Genomic DNA, 21,622 nt, shown 5'->3' with positions numbered 1-21,622 from the left:
AAATAAGATGGGTACTTACTATGACTTGCCAACTTTGGACCGTGATTACTATTTCACATTGCAAAGTATGTCAGAAGACATCAGGTCACAGGCGACCTTCATTATCATGTTATACTATCCCTTCCATCTCTTTATAAGGAAAAGCTATATAAAACCGTGAAAATGATCAACAAAGATTGCCTATTGGCTATTGATTTAGAGCCTCACAATGTGACCAAATATCTTATACAAGTTAGCGATTTAGGCTCCTGATTTTAATCTATATAGTTGCTGTATTTCCAGAAATGTAATTTACTGATAATGAAAGTTTCTTTTATAGCTAGGAGAGTCTGCACTTATCTTAGTGGGTGATACCACTCACTTCTATGGATTTCATGACTACATTTTACTAATGATTCCCAAACCTCTATGTCCAACCTAGATCTTGCTGACTTTGGGCTCCAGATCCATATATCTACATCCAGTTACCCACTTGGAGTTTGCAGTGAACTTTTCTCATGTCCCTAACTGAACCCAGCTCTTCCTCCTACATTCTCATCTTAAACAATGGCACTTCCCCCACCACATCACCCCACGCCAGGCTGCAGGCGACTTCTTCCCTCCCCGAGTTCCATCAAAAGGGCTCCAGAGGGCTCCCCTGGTGGCGCCAGTGGTTGAGAGTCCGCCTGCCGATGCAGGGGACATGGGTTCGTGCCCCAGTCCGGGAAGATCCCACATGCCGCGGAGCGGCTAGGCCCGTGAGCCATGGCCGCTGAGCCTGCGCATCCGGAGCCTGTGCTCCGCAACGGGGAGAGGCCACAACAGTGAGAGGCCCGCGTACCGCAAAAAAAAAAAAAAAAAAGGGCTCTAGAAACATCAACGTCCTTTCATCTCCAATGTCTCTGCCTTAATTCTGCCCACCCCCTCCTTCCACCCCTAACTGTGAACTTGTTTCCTAGTCTAGGCTTGCTCCCCTTCAGACTAGCTGCTGTCTCCCTGATACACAGATCCTTTGCCACTTGACCTAAGAGACTCTGGCGTAACTCAGTACTCAAGCTGCCCTGCGTTGTATCTCTAAATACATCACACTCTCTGCTTAAGAAGTTTTCTCCCCACTTTTTACTTGTCCTTTGGATTTTGGCTCAGAACGCACTTTTGGGGGATGCCTTCCCCGATATCTCTCATGGCATTCTAGGGTTATTCTAACTGAACTACTTCAAGGGCCTTGTGTCAGCCTGTTTATATGCACTGCCATTCAAGGAAGTAGGCTGTCTTACTCTACACTGTATCTGCAGGATTTAGCACAGTTCTCGGCACATCATCACCTAACACATACTCACTGAGCCCCACATGGCCAGGCGCTCTTCTAACTGCTTAGAGTAGATCTGTGAGTGCAGCTGATAAAGACTCCTGCCCTCATATGTTAGAAGATAAACTCTATGGAAAAAAGAATGAGGAAGGAGTAGAGCAGGTTAAACAAGAGCTGAAAATGCTATGGGGGGTGTGCAGCAGGCTGCAGTATAAAAAGGGTAGTCAGGATGGGATTCATTGAAGAGATGATATTTGAGTTAAGACTGGAAACAGGTGAAGGGTTTAGTCAGAGATTGCTGGGGGCAGAGTGCTCCAAGCAGAGGAAGCAGCCAGAACAAACATGACACTGCATGCACATCCCTGGTGTGAGGCGCCGCCACAGCAGAATGCGACGATGGAGGAAGAGTAGGAGATGAGGTGGGAGAGGTAATGGCGAGCGGGATGACCCAGTTGGGCCTTGGAGATCATTTAAGGGTTCTCAGTAAACTGAGATTCAGAGGGAAGCATCTTCCCATGTATTCTAAAAGGATCGTGGCCAGGGTGGTAGATGAGGGAAAAAAGTGGGCATATTTTGAACATACTTTGGAGGTGGGTCAGTAGTACATGCTGGTGGACTGTGCCCTGGGTGTGAGAGGGGTCGAGGAGCAACTGTAAGGATGGGAACGGCCACCAGCTGAGCCAAGGGTGGCTGTGGGCACAGCAGGCTTGGCAGAGGGGGAGAGAAAGGCCCATCAGTTCAGTTCTGGATATGTGCACTAGACATCCACTGTCAATTAGGCAGCTGGAGACAGAAATTTAGGAATTCTCAGCACAGAGGTAGTGTTTAGAACCAAAGGACTGGATGAGGTCACCCAGGGAGTGAATGTAGGTAGGGAAAGCAAAAAGAACTGAGTACTGAGTCCGAGAGCCCTCCAATATTAACAAGCTGGAGATAGCGCAAGAAATTATAACTAGTACTGCAGGAGGAAAACTAAGAAAATGTGGAGTCCTGAAAGCCAAGTAAAGAAAGTTTATCCAGAAAAAGGGATACACCTGAAACTAATATAATACTGTATGTCAGTTATACCTCAATGAGTAAAATAAAAAATAAACCAAAAATTTTCAGTTCCAGTAAATCTGGTTATTTAATCTAACCAACAAAGTAGTGAGTTACAAATCCTCACCTGGTTATCAATTCAAGGAACCAGGCATTTGTGAATGAAGAATGTCCTAGGGACCTCCCTGGTGGTGCAGTGGTAACAAACCGCCTGCCAATGCAGGGGACATGGGTTCAAGCCGTGGTCTGGGAAGATCCCACATGCGGCGGAGCAACTAAGCCTGTGCACCACAACTACGGAGCCAGCGCTCTAGAGCCCGCAAGCCACAACTACTGAGACCATGTGCCACAACTACTGAAGCCCCCGTGCCTAGAGCCCGTGCTCCGCAAGAGACGCCACCTCAATGAGAAGCCCACACACCACAACAAAGAGTAGCCCCCGCTCGCCGCAACTTGAGAAAGCCCGCTCACAGCAACAAAGACCCAACATAGCCAAAAATAAAATGAATAAAATAAACAACAAAAAGAAGAATATCCTAAAGAAGGATATTATAATCAAATCATATGTATTCTCTCCGACTCTCCCTCTTATCCTGCCCTGAAATGATCTGTACCTACTGATCCCGGGAACAGTGTGCAGCACAATGGGAAGTATGGAGATTTTGGGGGGGATCAGCGGACACTAGCTATGGTAAATCGCAACCTTCACATCCCTTATTCACATATGTTTTCAATTCCGCATTAAAAGCCTTTTCTTATTTTTAAAGAAGGAATAATCAGTTGTGTGAAATTCTGATGTGTCAAGTGAAAGGAGAGGTGACTCTTAGCATTGCAGTGGTCACTGGTGACCTTGCTGAGAACCGTTCTGTAGTGCGGTGGGAGTAACAGCCTGACCGGGGGGATTCACAAGAGCAAGAAAAAGGGGAAGTGGAGACAGAGGGCGAGCCAACTTTTGAGTAACTGTGCTACAAAGGGGAACAGAGAAATATGGCAACAGCTGGTAGGAGCAGTGGGAGTAATGAGAGATTTTTTAAGATGAGAGAAATAACTTTTTTATGCTGATGGGAGTAATCTAGAAAGATTCCTACAAAAAAGTCATTATTACAGGACACGAAAGCAAAGAATTGCGAAAGTGACAGTCTCAAGTATGCAAAAGAGGATAGGACCTAGTGCATAAGTGGGAAGATTAGCTTTAGACAAAACCTGGCATTTAAGTAAGGGCCTTGATAAGTATTTGTTGACAGAACAAATTCTTTGAATACTAAGATAACTAAACCAAAGTTAGTAAACCCTAACTCTGATTTAATAAATACATGAAACTCAGAAGTTCACCTGTTAGATGGACTTTTCCTGCTTCTCTTGCCCTTATTCCCTTTGCCACAAAGTATAAGTTCTAGTCAGTATTAACTTCAGCTCTTCTCTTTGACCAATAAAAAATATCCAAGTCTACTTTACTTCAAATATGGATCATCGAAAGATGAAAGCTTCTAACAGGTTAAGGAAAGAGAACAAAGAAGCTACTTACCATTTTCATCTACTGCAAGCACACTTGCTCCTTTCCCCAAAAGTTCTTGAACCACCATTGTTAGCCCATTCCGGGCAGCAACATGCAGAGGTCTGGAGGGAAAAAAATATGTGTACATGTACATGTGCGCACGCCCATGTGTGTGTGTGCTCGTTCACTCTCTCTATCCTGGTTGTTGAAGACCATTTTTGCTTGTCTGTGCAGATCTAGAGATGCAAACTGGAGGCCCGTGGTCATGATAGCAATGAAGATGGGAGCAGGGCACGGCAGAGCCAGTGTGCAGTGCACTGTCTGGCATCGTCATGCACCTGAGCTCAGCACTGGGCCCATCAACAGGTTTCCACCTTCACCAAACCCTTTTGTGAGTTTCCTTCAAGACTCAATGTTTGAAGAGATTTTACTAACTAAACTGCCTTCTTTTTTTTTTTTTCTGTATACCAATGTTTATTTAGCATTATATATAATAGCCAGATACAAAAAGACAACCGTTGTATGATTCCACTTATATGAAGCACCTAAAAAGGCAAATCCATAGAAGAAAGTAAACTAGAAATTCTCTGGGACTGGGTGCAGGTAAGGGCAGTGGAGCAGATATTGTTGAACGGATACTGATAAACTGCCTTAAGTTGTTTTAAGAAATGTGGTTGGCAAACACGTATAATAGAATATACAATAAAAACTGTAAATTGCAACAGCACAAATTCCAACAGGCTCTGAAAACAGTTTACAGGTTCCATGACTCATTTTTGGACCCTTTAGGGATCTGACTGATACATGAATGGAAACCAGTATTATAAGGTTTTTCTCTTTACTAAGTCTCAAAGTAGAATAGCAAATGAAAATGGAGAGAGGACAATGGGAGACACTGATCCAGGATTTAATGAGTCACCTGGAGGCTGGCGGTTCACAATTAGAACTTGATTATTTCTGAAATCTCTCTAGCTCACAGACACGTATAAAACCTTTTGCCTCATTTACTGCTAGTGTCAAATAATGTATTATTCCAGTTGGTTGCCATAAAATACACAGAACAGTATTACTTTCCTCCATAAAACTGGATTGAGAAACAACACATTTCAATTCAAAAGCTTTTTTAGTAATATGCCTTTTAATTATGATGATTTTAGAAATGAGTTTTGTCACTTATAAGAACTGTTCCTTATTTTTTAACTGCTTCTGTGATAGACTGATTCCAATGGTCCCATGTTAAAAAAGAACCCCATTAATCATTTTTATAATTATAGGTCACAAGGTTTACACTAGACACTGAAAGTACTCACGTTTGCAAAGCTGCATTGGTTGCATTGATGAGGTTTCTATCTGTTATCTTTTCCAGTATTAACAAGGCACTAGTTTCATGACCCTAAAATTATGGCAAATAACTCTTAAAAACTTCAGCACCATTAAAGATAAATTTACACACTCAATACACCCCAACCCTAGTCCATGTAACATATACATCACCATACATATGCCATGCATTTTCTTGGCTAATGCCTTAAATATTTGCCCGAACATGTGTTGGTGTAATGGGGTTACAGAAGAAGACAGGAATATTTAAGATCAGAGAGATTAGAGAAAGACAATCATTACGTTTAGGCTTGTGGTCCAAAACTTACTTGGCTTACTGGAAACTTTCATATACCACGGTGCTTAACACATCAGTATTTTTTCCCAAGAAATCTGATGTCAGTGATTATTAGAGAGGTTTGGTCCCTAGCTCTGTGCATTTTAGTTAAGTGGAAAAACTTTAAATGCCACTGTTGATATTAACAATGAAAATATATCCTTAAGATGTGTACCTACCTTGCTGCAAGCCAAATGGAGGGCGGTGTTTTTACTGTTATCTTGTAAAGTCAGATCTGCACTAGCACTGCTGACCAGCATCTCTGGGAGGAAAAATTGTATCAACTCTTTTGCTTATGAACATACACCTCAGATTACTAATAACTCACTGTAGAGAAATGAAGATAGAAAGGAAAAATATCCCTCTAACAAACCTTAAGTGCAAAAAACACACTGTAATATAAAGGTCTATACCATATTTTTATACTGTTGTATAAGTAACAGACAAGAACAACAGCAACTAACATTCCTTTTGTGAGGTCTTACTAAATTTCAAAGACTGTTTTAAGTGCTCTGGATTTATAGTAACTTATTTACCCCTCAAAACAACCCTACAAAGTAGATACTGTTATTTTTTTCACTTTATAGATGGAAAAATTGAGGCATGAGGGTTGCTTAGTTGGCAGATCTAGAACCACATTCTATCTGACTCCAGAGCCAGGGTTCTTAACCACTATCCTAACACTGCCTGCTAACGTCACTATTCAATCAGTAAGGGCAAATGGAAATACTGTGGGCCTAAATGAAAACGTGGGTATAAGCAAGTAAAAGGTTTTAAATCTCAGAAGCGGTGAGATAACTAATGCAAAATTCAGTGAACTAGAGTCAGATGGGAGCTACATTATACATAGCAATATCCACACTTAGAGTACTAAAAGCCTTAAGCAGTTCTTTTACCAACTGTATTTGTCTGTCCGTTTTCTGCAGCCATCATGAGAGGTGTTTTCCCAGAGAAGTCCACAGAGTTGACATGAGCATTATGGCTGAGTAGCAGCTGCAAACACTCTACATGGTCTGTGAAGGCGGCCGCGTGGAGAGGAGTTCTGCACACAGAGAAATGGGAAGACTGGACTAAATCTGTGCACTGTATACTCTTAATTTATGAAAGCAATTTTCAAGGGTTTACATACTAGGCATTGCTTGGATACAAACAGGCTTAAGGGGGGAGCTTACTAACTCCTGACACAAAAATTTGTGTTTCTGATAATATAGAAGTCCCTTAATTAAACTAGTATAAATTATGAAATTGCCAAAAAAATTACATCGTTAAAGGAAATTCTGAAAGAAATAAATCCTGACCCAAATACTGCCATCTATTACAAAAGCTGGACTCTTCCTATTTAGAAATCTGTTAACTTTACTAAAAAGAGTCACTGGGTAACAAACACATCTTTTTTTTTTTTTTTTTTTGTTGTACGCAGGCCTCTCACTGTTGTGGCCTCCCCCGTTGTGGAGCACAGGCTCCGGATGCGCAGGCTCAGCGGCCATGGCTCACGGGCCCAGCCGCTCCGCGGCATGTGGGATCCTCCCGGACCGGGGCACGAACCCGTGTCCCCTGCATCGGCAGGCGGACTCTCAACTACTGCGCCACCAGGGAAGCCCCAACACACATCTTCTTTAAAAAGGGAAATCTTTTAGCCAGGAAGACTGGCTAAAAGTCATGGTAGAAAAGCCTTTTATAATGAGAATGTAATTAAGATTTTGTAACAATTTATAATTGTAAATATAAAATCAACTTTTAGTTAATAATGGGGTCTCTTTAAATTCTTCCACACTAATCTAGTAGTTAAAATTTCCTACATGGTTGACTTCCTACCTTCCTTTTGAATCTGTGGCGTTCACACTGCAGGCGCCTAACGTGTCAATTAACATCTCAGCAGCACCTTCGTTGTCATTTATCCTGTGAAGGTAACAAGGTGATCACTCTCACAGCCATGGTGTATTTCTCAACCACTCAAACCAAATCCGATTCATTCTGCCTTTACTTACACAGCACAATGCAATGGACTGAAAGCATTTCCTTCCGTTTTCTGGAAAACGTCCTGTTCTAAAAGGAGTTCTACACATGTCTCGTGACCTAAATAAGTAAATGAGGATCAGATATTAAAATCCAAAAAAGATACTGAGGTGCCCATACACACCAACATATCCCTACAGATAAGGCTTTACATGGACTACAAGTAATCAGTTCCCTGAACCCATTAAACATCACATTTTTAGGCACTTTGGGCAGCTTCTTACGAGAATTTAATATCAGTTTATTATTATTTGTGTGTTGTGTTTTGGCTGTGTTGGATCTTTGTTGCTGTGCATGGGCTTTCTCTAGTTGTGGCGAGCGATGGCTACTCTTCATTGTGGTTGGTGCACGGGCTTCTCATTGCGGTGCCTTCTCTTGTTGCAGAGCACGGGCTCTAGGCTCACGGGCTTCAGTACTTACGGTGCATGGGCTCAGTAGTTGTGGCACATGGGCTTAGCTGCTCCATGGTATGTGGGGTCTTCCCGGACCAGGGCTCGAACCCGTGTCCCCTGCATTGGCAGGTGGATGCTTAACCACTGCGCCACCAGGGAAGTCCAATATCAGTTTATTATGGACATGACAAATATTTACTTTGTGGGGGAAAAAAATTAGTCTCATTATTCTTTTCTATGGTGACCAGTTAGAGCTATTTGGGCATTATTTTTTAAAATGTCCTATCTATATAGCATAGTATAACTTTCAAAATAATAGATGTTTATGCAGCATAATTAACTTCAAAATTTGAATATTTTCTGGCTCTACTAAGGAGTTAATGGTAAAATCTCAAATTCTATCCAAGCGTTCAGAAGGAAAAAAGTACATGTCCCTGTCCCCACCCCATTCCCCAGTTCCACTCTCTAGTGACCACTAGTGACCATTATTACCTTATAGTTCCAAAAAATTTTTAGGCATATACAACTGCATGCACATAAACACAAACTTCCTTTTTTAAAAATTTTTACACAATTGGCATGTTCTGTTCTGCAACTTGTTTTTTACTTTAAAAACTATGTATCTTCCCACAGTAGCATGTACAGACATCCTATTGTTGAATGTTTGGAAAAACTTCACAGTATCAGAATGTATCATAAAGGATTTAATCTCTAATTATCGGTTTTGAGGTGACTGCTAGTTTTTCTTTGTGATATTATCAACAATGTTGTAAATGTTCCAGTACTTAAAAAGTATTTATTTCTAGGAACAATTTTCTGGAAATGATCTTGCTGGGTTAAAGTTCAAGTATATTGATTACTAATAGGTATCAGGCCCACAGTTTTTAACAGCAACTTTGAAAACAGGGGAAAACCTCAGATTTTCAAACCTGAGATTTTCTTAATCCAATTTTCAAAGCCAGGGTTTTAGTAAAAGTACCCCCACTGCTGTATTAATGGCAGAAAATGAAATGTTGCTTCTTTTATTTCGTTAGTCATTTGGGATGTGCATTAGGAATAAATTAGATTTTTAAACAGCCTCTTTACTTCCATGGCTTAACATCTGGCTAACAAAGTGATGCTCTTTTTCTTTTTTAATTACTCTAACATTCTCAAACAATAGTTCATCTTAATCTTTATCCTATAATTGTTTTTAGCAGGAAAAGAAAGTATGTTTTAGGAAACCTATGGTTATGTTCCATCATCTGTCAGTTCTTTCATCCAGTGATTCTCAACGGGGGCAATTTTAGCCCTCAGGGGACATTTGGCCATGTCTAGAGACATTTTTGCTTATCACTGCTGGGGATGGGGTAGGGAAGGGCTATGGCATCTAGTGGGTAGAAGCCGGGGCTGCTGTTAAACCTCTTGCATGCACACGACAGTCACTCACAACGAAGGATTATCTGGCCTCAAAGGTCAACAGTGCTGAGGGTGGGAAACCCTCTCCAAATGTTAACTCATGGCTAAGAAGTAACCAAGGAAAGTTGTCCAGTATTGATTTGAGAGTCTCCTATTTTCCCGGGATAGCAGTTCTCAAGGTGTGGTCTGGGGAGCTGCTGGGTGATACTGCAAATTATTCTTTTCTTTAACAAGCCATCAAAGCAATGTGCCACTCTATTAATATTTTTTTGAAAAATAGTTTTTTTCATAAAAATGCTATTGACATGTAATGGATTTATTATTATTTTAAAATAAATTAATAAATATCCTTAAATTTCTCAGTCCTAATTTCCAATACAGTAAATACTAACAGCTATAAGCCACAGGTCCTGAGACTGAAAGATGTGAGAATCACTGTCTGCGTAGACTGTGGATGGCAAAAGGGAGTCCGGGGCTCTGGATTCAGCAGTCATTACTGGGGTCATGTCAAGCTGAAAATTTCTTCACTTTGTGTCCTGGTTTATAAAAGTATATAGGATAAAACCGGTCTCTTCATGTTTTAGAGGGATATTCTGAAGATGCTTATAGCTTCGTAAAAATTGATACATTTTTAAAAGGAACATATGAGATCATGGAAGTATTCTTAGTTCTGTGATTGAATGACTCCATAAACTGGAAATCTGAACTTTAAAGTTGGGTATGTATAACCAGTTCTCTTCTAAAGCTTTGCCATCATTCCATTTTAATTTTGAGAGAAAGGTTGTTTTCTATCCTGTTGGAGTGCTTCCAATTCTTTTTTTAGCCGTACAATAATTACTAGTCAAAGTAAAACTATTTTACATATTCTACTCTCAGAATGCCAAATTATAAAATAGGCTTTAGGCTGTAAATATGGTATCAATCTTACACTGCCTGTACAGTCTCTGTACATATAGCCAACACACATCTAATTCCTTCCAGCTCAATTCAGAATCATCACCAATTTTGCTATAGTCTGGAAATTAGACACATCTGCTATGATCTTTAAATGGCAACCAGGCACGTAGTTTGTGCAAAATTTTGTGTCTTGTACACAACGTGCTCAGAGAGTCTAAATTCAGCACTGATGGAGTAAGAAACTCACTTTAGGAAAACCGTGTTCTCCGGAAAGATGTGGTAGGAATGTTATAATAAATAGCAACTCTCCAAAGGACAGTTACAGCAGTATTTTTACAACTAAATGCTCTACCTGAGGAAAACTACCTTACTGTGTGATTTTTCCAATGGTTAATTCTCACTGACTTAAAAAAAAAAAAAAAAGCACCAATAAAAGTCTGTTTCAAAATAGTTTTATCTGTGGATGTTTTCCTACTGCTTGGTTCTCCTCACACTTGTAAGATGTCAAGTTACATTATATAGACAAACCAATTTCAATGGCAAAATACAGTATCTTCTTTGACTTAGGATTTATCTTGGACAACTTTGCTATATTCATTAAATACCAACTTTAGTGAGTTGAAAAAGGAAGAAGAGTTGAAATCCAAAGGTTTTATAGTTTTCAAAACTGTTCTGGCTAAGGATCTGAGGTAGTAAAATATGAAACTGACTAAACGAAGCTTTTGAATTAGCAATATACTTAACTATTCAAGTTTTCTATGGCACCATCAGTACTCAGAGTTGCAAAATGACCAAATGTAGCCACAGGTCAATCCTCAAGAAGACATCAAAGCTTTCTCAGAGCAAAAGAACAGAGCTCTCAATTCTGATACAAGAATTAATATGAAAATCAAAATACTGTTATCTAGAAAATGCTTATGAAAATGTTTAAACTATAATTTTGCAAGATTCAGATTTCTCCTCTTTTACCACAACTCAACAATTATTTGTCAAAATGGCTCCCAGTAAAAGAACCACATCAAAAAGTGTATTACAGATAGAAACCTCTCTGGCAAGGCAGTCAGCTGTATTTTATAACAGCCACTATGCTTATTTTTTTAAGCAAGTGGATATTATATAAAGAGGCAATTTCTATTTTCTGTACATTTTGAGGCAAAGTTGTTAGAACTGTCAACTAGTTTTGTAGATATGCTATTACAACTAACAATAACCTGAATGCTACACTGAAATTCAAAACAAATAAAAAACCCCTCACATCCCTGATAAAGCCCTAAGCATACACTTAGGCAGGACTGATGTTTTAACACTGCATATAACGTACCCAAATGTTTTCTAAGATGATCAAATCTTCAATATGCTCTGTTACTTACATTATTTTAGTGACATTTCAAAAGCCAAATCCCATTTTTCACATCTATCATTTAAAAATAGCTTTATACTTCTCTGATTGACCTTTAATGAGTCTACCTGTAAAAGGACTAACTGTGACGGTTAGTCTCCAGGAAGCTAAAAGTAAATCTGTTATAATCATGCAGCCAAGTTCACTTAACCACAAAAGTGTCCAAGTTTCTAGTTTCTACTTCCGTGATTTATTCTACCAGGATTTTATTCCCTTAAAATGTTGAACATACATGTTACTGTTGATATAAGGATCTTAACTTGCAACGTGCTAAGAAAATATACACAGATTTCAGTCTAGAATATGATACATTTTCACTGTTTCTCTTACCTTTGTCATTTTTTCCCTAATAACAAGTACATTTAGAAAAAAAATATAATAAAAATACAAGCATAACTATATAAAAGACATTGGAAATATTATAAAAGTATATTAATAACAAATAATATTAATATTATTAACGTTATAAAAGTAATTAATATTATAAAAGTATCTTAAAAATGCAAAATACTTATTGAAGCAAAAGTCTAAAAAACTTTTAAACTTAGTGACTGCTTATCTCAAAACATCTGTGACAACCAGCATCTTGGCTTTAGCACGACAAGGCACTGGAGTAAGCTATAACTACATGGTAGGTTATTCTTAATATATCATTCTCATGGAAGTCAGAATGTGTCAGTTAGTTGTCTCTCTGTGGTACATAACGGGCAGGTAACGTGGGTCTGTGTCTGTGTACTTAACCGTTGTAGCAAGCCCAGTGAAGCGCTGTGTATCCATGATTGTCCGCCATGGCTGGATTTGCATCCACAGATGCTGCTGACTGCAGAAGAGATCCGAGAACACCAATGTGTCCACAGGCAGCTGACAAGTGTATTGGTGTCCGGCCCCTGCTATCTCGTAATAAGCACTTAGCACCATGTTGAAGCAATGCATCTACACACTCTTCATGGCCTGTGACTGCCTGAAAGGAAAATTATTTGCATGTAGCTGAATACACTATGTTGGGCACTCCATGCCAATTATAGCTAATTAAGAATTTTAAAGTCCATATTCCCCATGTCCTCCCACCAATCAAGGCGTTTATCATATTTTGAGTAACCCAGTATTTTTACTCAAAGTGGCTTAAAAATTTAAAGCAGTGACCTTGTCAAAATAAAAGTAAATATGAAAACCAGGAATAATGGGGCTTCTAGTTCAACAAAAAAAATATTTCAAAGGTGAAAAAATTAAGACAAAAATGTATAAGAAAATAGTTGTGATAATGGAAAAAAGTAAAACTGACATCAATTCTACTCAAGGCTTTAGGATTATAAAAATTTTTTTTAATTAATTAATTAATTAAATTTTGGCTGCGCTGGGTCCTTGTCGCTGCACGCAGGCTCCCTCCAGCCACGGTGAGCAGGGGCCACTCCTTGCTGCGGTGCGCAGGCTTCTCATTGTGGAAAACAGGCCCCAGGCACCCAGGCCCCAGCAGCCGCGGCACACAGGCTCAGTATTTGTGGCTCGTGGGCTCTAGAGTGCAGGCTCAGCAGTTGTGGTGCATGGGCTTAGCTGATCTGAGGCACGTGGGATCCTCCCGGACCAGGGCTCAAACCCGTGACCCCCGCACTGGCAGGCGATTCCCAACCACTGCGCCACCAGGGAAGACCCCTAAGATTTAAAAATTCTGTTCCAACATTATTCGTCTCTGGATTAAGTTGTGTTTTGTGGTTATTAAAAATTAGAGTTCAAAAACTAAGATAGTGAAAGAAACAGTAAAGATTATTTGGTAAAAATTAAATGAAGAAAAATATAAACACAGCCTAGTTCAGTTTTAGGTAAAATGAGGTCATGAAAACTTTCAGAAAGGAAGCGAGAACACTTCTGCTTACCCCTCTGTGCAGTGCCGTCCTTCCCCATTTATCTTTGGCATCTACGTTTGCTCCTTTGTTCAGCAGTGAGTAGACACAGTCTGTGTGCCCGTTGAGCACAGAGAGCATCAGAGGAGTCCTGGGTAACAACAGGAGCAGCTCCGTCACCACCGAGACTTCATCCATGAAAATACACTGTGTTGGCCTGCCTTCTAAACATGTCTTTCTGTGATGCAACTTTAAAGTATACTTAAAAAACTGTATTTGATGTTACTCAGTTACACACTATGACACACTTACTAAAACAGGGGGGCAAAGGTATGAAGATTAACAAACATCCTAAAACTAATTTAAAAATTAGTAAAACTTACTGTCCATTTCCATCTTGAATATCTACTGCATTCTGTGGTTCTGCATTTCCTATTAGTAGCCGTAAGCATTCCGAATGACCATTTGTTGCTGTAAAGTGATATTCAAAAATTTCAGCAATTATATATCTATAAAATGATAAAATAGAAAATGTCCATCTTAAAACACATTTGCTAGATATAATTTTGGAATATTCATTGAACTTAACAGGCAAGAAAGAAAATGCTCATTTTATTTAGCTCTCTGGTGGTGCCAATGTGGTCAGGAAGGGCAGCCTGCCTCCAGCCGAGGGATGAAATCATGATCAGACAAGTCAATCACATCAACCCCATTCTCCTTTCCCAATGACTGGTTTCAAGTTCTGCCCACTGAGATGTTAAGAAGTCTGGAGGACGTCTGGGAAATATTTTTATTCCTGATAGTGAAAGTCCTCCTTCTTTCCTGATTTTAGATGTGATCCTTGGGGATACTTCAAGGAAATTCTGTTTGGCCCATCATTTTTTTTTTAAACTGGATTCACGGACACTCAGTACACAGCAGCTACTGATGAGTGTTCGTATCGTCTAAGCTCAACACCCAAAGCATCAGGCATAAGATCCCTGTGGGAAAGGACTGGCTCACATCCAGAACCAATGTCCTTTCTATGATTTAAGAGTAAGATGCTCCCCAGCAGGTCTCCAAATTTGAAAGGCATCCTGGTTCTAACCAAGGCTTGCATTTATTGAAGAGGTGGGTGCTAACAGTAAGCTGTAACTCTTTCAGTGGGTAGGACTTATGAATTATATGGCATTGGTCAGCCACTTCTGAGGGACTTACTAGTGTCTTGGTTCAATATTTATCTATTAAGAGTGCAAACACTCCATGAAAGCTTTAAATTAGCTCTGCAAATAATGTGTTTACAATATAATTTTTCAAGTTGCAGAATAATATACAACGTCACTCTTTTTCAGAATAAGCTAACAGAAAATGATAGCATTTTGACTTCTTATTTTTACCGTATAGCAGTTTATATACATATCCTTATTAGAACTTTTAATCCATTATTAAAATTTTTTTCTTTGAGCCCTGCTTGATTATCTGATAGTTTCTGAAAGGCTGCTCTGGAGCAACAGTGGGTGTTACCTATAGTCTTCTAAAATGTAAGTTTTCCAAATGACCAGAAGCAAAGTCCCAGACCTACATTCAAATGGATCCATTTTAAGGATCACCCTATAAAAACAGACTAAGTGAAATGAATCTAATCATACGAAGATGGCCTATTGGGGATGAGACAAATACTTGACTAGGATTTCTTCACATATACCAGTCTTGAATTCATTATTTAAAATTAATACTGCCTTGTAGTAATTCCTGTAGAGAGTTGTGAATCTGCATCTGCTAGTGACACCGCGGGTACTGAGTCATCACAGTGGCATTGTTATGTAGTTTTGCATTTTCACACATCTACAACATCACAAAACACTCCATGGAGTAGTTCTTGTGTAGCAGGCACTCTGTATTCCTGTCTGATTAAATGTTTAATGCAGTACCCTGGTACAGTAAGTAAAATGTTTATCAGTTATTAAATGAAAGCACATACCAACCCAAAAGAATTTCCATCAAAAAGCAGTAAAAAAAAAAATTGTATTTTTTTTTTTGTTGACAAAGTACTTCAGAAGTTAGACTATTATATAAAGCTGATTTCTAAGGTAGATATTTTTTTTAAGTGATTATAATCTTGCTGTTGGTTTTCCCCTGAGAGTAGAATCATTAGAATTGTTAAAGTCAAAATTGTTAAAACAATTACCAGGAGTATAATATACAAGAAATTGAAAAAGAAGAGCATTAGATGGAAAGTGGTAAATAAAATCATTCATAGTCTGACATACCTGCTGCATGTATAGGTGTTCTCTTCAAAATGTAATCTTTGACTAAGATTGAGGCTCCCTGATTAATGAGAACATCCACACATTCTACATGGCCCTTAAATGCTGCAAGGTCCAAGGGTGTTCTTCCACTACTGTTTCTCACATCAAGATCTAACAAAGACTGTACTAACACTTCTAGTGCTTGATGGTGACCATGATAGGCCTGGGAATAAATAAAAACATAAATTAAAACATACATATTTAGACTGACTTCTTAGAAACCCTTGAAAACATAAAGGGAGTAGTAAGCAAACTTGTCTTATATCATTATATTTGAGATAATCTAAAACTTCTGTATTGATAACTCAGAAAGTTACCTACAAATTTTTCTAATAATCAATTAGTAGGCTACAGTGTTAGGGAATGGGTATTCCACAAATAATAAAAGTTCAAATGACAGGTGATCTTTTCACGAGTATACAATGTCTGGTTCAATGAAAGCTTTCACTCTAAGTCTATGATTCCAGAGCCTGTGTTCTTCATCACAGTTCAGTGTCCCCCCTTCACTCCCCGATAAAGTGTTACTACACTTAAATCATAGATACAGTTGCAACTGAAGTTCAGCTAGTACTTGAGCCTTCTGATTTCTCAAATTAAAATGACTACTCCATCCCATAATGTGCCATCTCAAAAATAAACATTTCTTTTCAAAAATATTTAGGCTGAGCCCTGCTTGAAAAACTGCCATGTGCTACGCACTGTCCTAGCAGTACAGCAGAGCAAGAAGATTGAGAGATTTGTCTGAAACCCGACTGACTGAAATCCCCTTCTTTACACAGTCTGCTTTCCAGAGAATTCATTTCAAAAACCAACATGTCAACTGAACATCTATTACTCTTATTGGACTAGACGCTGAGCAGGACATAAGGCAATAATGACACAGTTCTGATGGGGAAGGAATGTCTCCTCTGGTTCACTCATGCCACCCCTTTTAGCTAAGGGACAAGTCATTTTCTGATACCTTTCAGCCCTGCAGCTTAGCACATACAGGCAAACTGTAAATGATCACATGTGAACTTTTCATTAGGGAATTGAAAAGTATAAAATTCTACCATATTTGTGCTAAATGTCACCCACTTCTAAAAAGAGATACTCAGCTAGAAAGAGGGCCCTGCAGGGCCTCCCTGGTGGCGCAGTGGTTGAGAGTCTGCCTGCCGATGCAGGGGACATGGGTTCATGTCCCGGTCCGGGAAGATCCCACATGCCGCGGAGCGGCTGGGCCTGTGAGCCATGGCCGCTGAGCCTGCGCGTCCGGAGCCTGTGCTCCGCAATGGGAGAGGCCACAACAGTGAGAGGCCCGCATACCGCAAAAAAAAAAAAAAAAAAAAAAAAAGAGGGCCCCGCAATGTACCAAAGGGCTATAAAACCACTTCTTGTGGGAAATGTCAGAAAGCACCAGCAGGAGGTGAAGCTGCTCTGGGCCTTACTGTCCTCTTGATGTTTCTGACTCCCTCAAAGGTTAAAGTGACTGGAGATCTCTGAGCTCTACTGTCTGAGGATCACATCTAACCTTGTTCCTCAATACCAGGTCAACAAAATTATGCTATTAAAAATGAACTGTGAGAGGCACAGTATATGCAGAAGGTGGTATAAAAAGAAGCAGAGGGAAAATAAGGACAGCTAGAGCCAGGGTAATCTGCCACAGGAGTCTTCCCCTCACGATGGCTCTGACTGGACTGGGACAAGAGGCTTAGAAGCCTAGTAGTATGTGCGAAGGCAGGACCAAGGCCAGTTTCCTGAGTCCTCAAGCCAGCGTGTTTTTACTGCATCAAGTCGTCCTGGATTGGGAGAGTTTGGAAGGAGAAACCTCCTAGGGATGGGTACAAAATGCAAGAGTGGTGGTATAACCACATTTCATTGAGCCTAATTATGAAATCACAAAATTGTTTCCATTTCAGCTTAAAAACACTATTTAGCACACCCATGTTAATAACAGCACTATTCTCAATAGCCATGGAGTAAAATAACTAGTTAAAAAACTGAAGTTTTTGAGATAATGCATTCAAAAACTTGGCAAAGTGCTTAGTCTGGCACCTAGTAAGTGTTCAAGAGATGAGGCGCTATTATTATAAGAAGGATGATAATGATGCAGGAAGAACTGCCTAGTCATCTGCTCAGACGTCATTTCTTGCCACCCATAGTAAAATAGCTATTTTCTCCACGCTAGCTTTGCACTTCCAGATGACTTATTTATTATGCAAGTCTGGGAGAGTAGACAGTATTTCCAAAGACCCAAAGGGCAAGGAAAAAGGAAGCTTCAGCATGTCTTCTTAGTTATTTAGACCATGGTAGGAAGTACTGCTGGGGAGAAAGGGGGAGAAAGACAAAGCAGAAAATTCAGTGTACATGTGTCAGTGTTAGAAAATATGCCAGGAGAATATTGAAATAAAAAATAATAGTATATGTGAGAAGAAACAATTAAATGGATCACTGGACTTGTGATACACATTAACCTAAGTAGAGACCCTTATAAGCATTTTACTATACTTAAAATCAGAGGTCTCACAAATAGTGACAGTACCCAATGCTCCTGATTCTCAAAGTCCCCCAGCTCCCCACAACATGCTTTATTTCAAAGATAAATTCTTCTTTCAGCGCAGAAAGAACTAGATTGGGCTCTGCTTGAAATTTCCTAAGGTAATTCATTTCCATATTTGACTTAAAAGAACTGTCACACTCTCTTTTAATCTTCTCCTCTTAGTGATGGACATTAAGAGGAAAAATTCAGTGGCATCTGAAGCTAGAAGGAACATTACAGACCATGTAGTTAAATCCTATAGCATGAGCAAGTGAAGGACCAGTGAACACAAACTTAGCACACCCAAATCACAAAGTAAGCAAAACGTTTTAGAAATATCACAGAAATTACAGTTCTTATATCATCTGCTTAAGAAGTCAGAAGCCATTCCACTAGGGTGGGTCATTTTAAAATTCACATCTCAGGCATATTCTCTCCTTAGGGCAGGCCTTGGGGGAAGCTCAAACCCCCTCCCCCCAACCACCCCCCCCCCCCCGCCCTTTTTTTTTAAGACAAACAAACAAACGAAACAGAAGTACATTCAAGAATTCTCTGAGTTAAGAAAGTTCTTACAGTTTTAACTCCATGATCATCATTATATGGACCAAAAGTTCTGGGTACTAGTTTGAGTCAACACAAACAGATATGAGACATCTTCAGTAAATCAGCCATCAAGCTGGCTGTGAAGGCAATACTCACAGCCAAGTGTAAAGGGCTTATTGTTGCTCTATTGTCTGAATCACTCAGCATGTCTGTTCCCGAGGTTTCCATTAACTGAGAAAGAAAAGAATTTTAAGTGTCAGAAATGGTACTTTTAGACATACCACAGCAGTTATTCCTGGTCCCCCTCCCCCAAGTTCAAATTCATTTTAGCGTATAAACTGATACTTGAATAAGGATTTAAAAGTCCCAGACCATTATATTATGAAAACTAAATTCAGCAACCTTATGGAATGGATTATCCTGAAAATGTGGTAAGGACCACATGCTAAGAGCTTTGAGAGAGGGCTATAAACTTAGAGTTTGAGAGAAATGCCATTTAATTACCACCAAGTAAGAACCTTCCCTCCCCCTGCAAACGTGATTTCTGTCACTATCTTTGTTCCCAGGAATGTGTAAGACAGGCTCCAGCTCTAGTGAGAGCAAATATTTAAATACTCAGTATTAGGGGGAAAACTGACTAATTAATACTTACAACATCTAAAGGAGTTTCACTTGCAATCTGAAATAAAATTTAAAATAAAAATACTTAGTTGAGGAAGCAGTCATATACAGTAAAGAGATAAATGTTAACTACATGTCTCTATTTACATAGGGCTTTGTTAAATTCTATTCTGAACTTATGCTTCCTTTGCCTCCAAAAATGAAGTCTTTTAAATAAACAATTGTACAATATAATAGACCACAAATCTATACACATGGGTCTCAGATTTTAGTCTAAAGCTACCATAATAAACTAAGGAAATATTGCTTCTGTAGCAGGGTTCTAAATGCTATATTAAGTATGTCAACCTCTTTTTTCTATCTTTTATACCCACCCTCCTTGAATTTTATTTCCCCTTTAAGGGAACCAATGTTAATATAATTTATAAGTAGGTCTAAATGAAGAAATCTCTAGCGTGAAGCATGTGCTACACACTTCAGAATCATTTAACTTGTCTCTTAGTCTCCCTTTGGTTTGGCAAAGTGGGGTGAATGGTGTATACATTCAGGAATGAGAACACAGTTGAAATAAAAAGTTCCTTTGCAGAAGATGAGTCTCCCTTGTCAGGAGAGACTGACAGAAGACTGAGTCTTTCGGAATTCCTGAATACACAGGGGGAAGCTTCCTCTCACAGAAACACGTATTTCTCACATATGACACAGTTACAGTTCTTTAAAACGTTCTGGAAAACATTTAAAGGGGCAGGGGCAGTGAATGCTACTTGGACATGGGGGGCTCTAAGGGAGCCCTCTCCAGAGATCTAATTTCTTCCTTTCTCTGTGAAAGGGAAAAGGGAATGAGAGAAAGCTTAGTGAGGCAAGTATGAATTTAGGAAGGACAGGGATTCTAAAAATGTTAAAAGGCATTTGTTTCTTGGTTCATTTATTCTCACTGTCATTACATTATTAGAATATAAACTTACATTGGTCCTCCACAAGAAATCAGGAATCTTACCAGCTGAAGACACAGACGGTGACCATATGCAGCTGAATAATGAACTGCATTGTATCCTTGCTTGTCCCGGATCCCTGGATTTGCATCATTTCTTAATAAGTATTCCAGGCACCTATTAGAGTAAGATATATTCAAAATTCTAAATCCTGCATTTTAACCGATGATAAAAACAGAGACAAACTCAAAACTGGAAATTTTTCTTACATTTGAGTAATGTAAAAATCATAAACACATCTACACTACATACATTTGTCATTTAAATGATATTGACTGTAAGTATCATGAAAGTACAAACAAAACGTTCGTAAGAGAATCTTCTTTATCCACAGTCTGTCAGCAAGCTCAGTATACCTGAAGACTGTTTCGTATACAGTCTATATTTATGGCACCAGCTAGTCGACTCAAATAACATTTGACAGGATTAAACTCTTAGTGGTGGGGAGCAACCAATCTTTCTGGAATACACAGTTAGTATGATATCTCATTAGGAAGCTCAAGAAAGGATGTAAAAATATCTCCCAAAACCAAGGTCAGAATTCAAGGATCTTGCATTAGAGACCTGAAAAGTGTGGGAACGATGTAAAAGTGGTATGTAGGTAACACGAAAGACCTTCCCATGGGAAATACTTCATTCCTGTGCTATTAAAATATGAGGAAAGCAATGCTAAAAGGACTGTAAGATTTATTGATGATGGCTATTCTGACTGGTGTGAGGTGATACCTCATTGTAGAAAGAGAAAAACAAATACCGTATGCTAACACATATATATGGAATCTAAAAAAAAAAAATGGTTCTGATGAACCTAGGGGCAGGACAAGAATAAAGACGCAGATGTAGAGAATGGACTTGAGGACACGGGGAGGGGGAAGGGTAAGCTGGGACAAAGTGAGAGAGTGGCATGGACATATATACACTACCAAACGTAAAAGAGATAGCTAGTGGGAAGCAGTCGCACAGCACAGGGAGATCAGCTCGGTGCTTTGTGACCACCTAGAGGGGTGGATAGGGAGGGTGGGAGGGAGACGCAAGAGGGAAGAGATATGGGGATATATGTACATGTATAGCTGATTCACTTTGTTATACAGCAGAAACTAACCATTGTAAAGCAATTATACTCCAATAAAGATGTTAAAAAAAATTTTTTTAAATAAAAGGATTATAAGGTTCACAATTTGTTATAATTCTGATAAATGTTACTGTAGCAAAAAAAAGAGTACTGAATTAGAAATTAAAAGATTT

The 21,622-nt window shown here is 39.3% G+C and overlaps 1 protein-coding gene across 6 annotated transcripts in view; it reads right to left on the bottom strand.

The window, feature by feature from the left end:
- ANKRD28 (ankyrin repeat domain 28) overlaps positions 1 to 21,622 on the bottom strand; it is a 175,981-nt gene that overhangs the window by 4,094 nt on the left and 150,265 nt on the right. For 5 of the 6 annotated variants that reach the window (XM_032630908.1, XM_032630909.1, XM_032630910.1 and 2 more), the window contains 13 exons: positions 20,383 to 20,494; positions 19,420 to 19,446; positions 18,924 to 18,998; positions 15,668 to 15,869; positions 13,802 to 13,889; positions 13,452 to 13,569; positions 12,322 to 12,541; positions 7,467 to 7,554; positions 7,294 to 7,377; positions 6,375 to 6,520; positions 5,658 to 5,740; positions 5,132 to 5,214; positions 3,852 to 3,943 (listed from right to left, as the gene is read on the bottom strand). In XM_032630908.1, coding sequence (XP_032486799.1) covers positions 3,852 to 3,943; positions 5,132 to 5,214; positions 5,658 to 5,740; positions 6,375 to 6,520; positions 7,294 to 7,377; positions 7,467 to 7,554; positions 12,322 to 12,541; positions 13,452 to 13,569; positions 13,802 to 13,889; positions 15,668 to 15,869; positions 18,924 to 18,998; positions 19,420 to 19,446; positions 20,383 to 20,494 — 1,418 coding nt within the window. Of the gene's footprint in view, positions 1 to 3,851; positions 3,944 to 5,131; positions 5,215 to 5,657; positions 5,741 to 6,374; positions 6,521 to 7,293; positions 7,378 to 7,465; positions 7,555 to 9,676; positions 12,542 to 13,451; positions 13,570 to 13,801; positions 13,890 to 15,667; positions 15,870 to 18,923; positions 18,999 to 19,419; positions 19,447 to 20,382; positions 20,495 to 21,622 lie in introns of those variants that run through there. The other variant, XR_004349733.1, reaches the window with a different exon arrangement.

This window comes from Phocoena sinus, chromosome 4 (genome assembly GCF_008692025.1).
Source record: "Phocoena sinus isolate mPhoSin1 chromosome 4, mPhoSin1.pri, whole genome shotgun sequence".
NCBI classification, from domain to species: domain Eukaryota; kingdom Metazoa; phylum Chordata; class Mammalia; order Artiodactyla; family Phocoenidae; genus Phocoena; species Phocoena sinus.
This window is presented reverse-complemented; position numbering and strand designations above follow the sequence as displayed.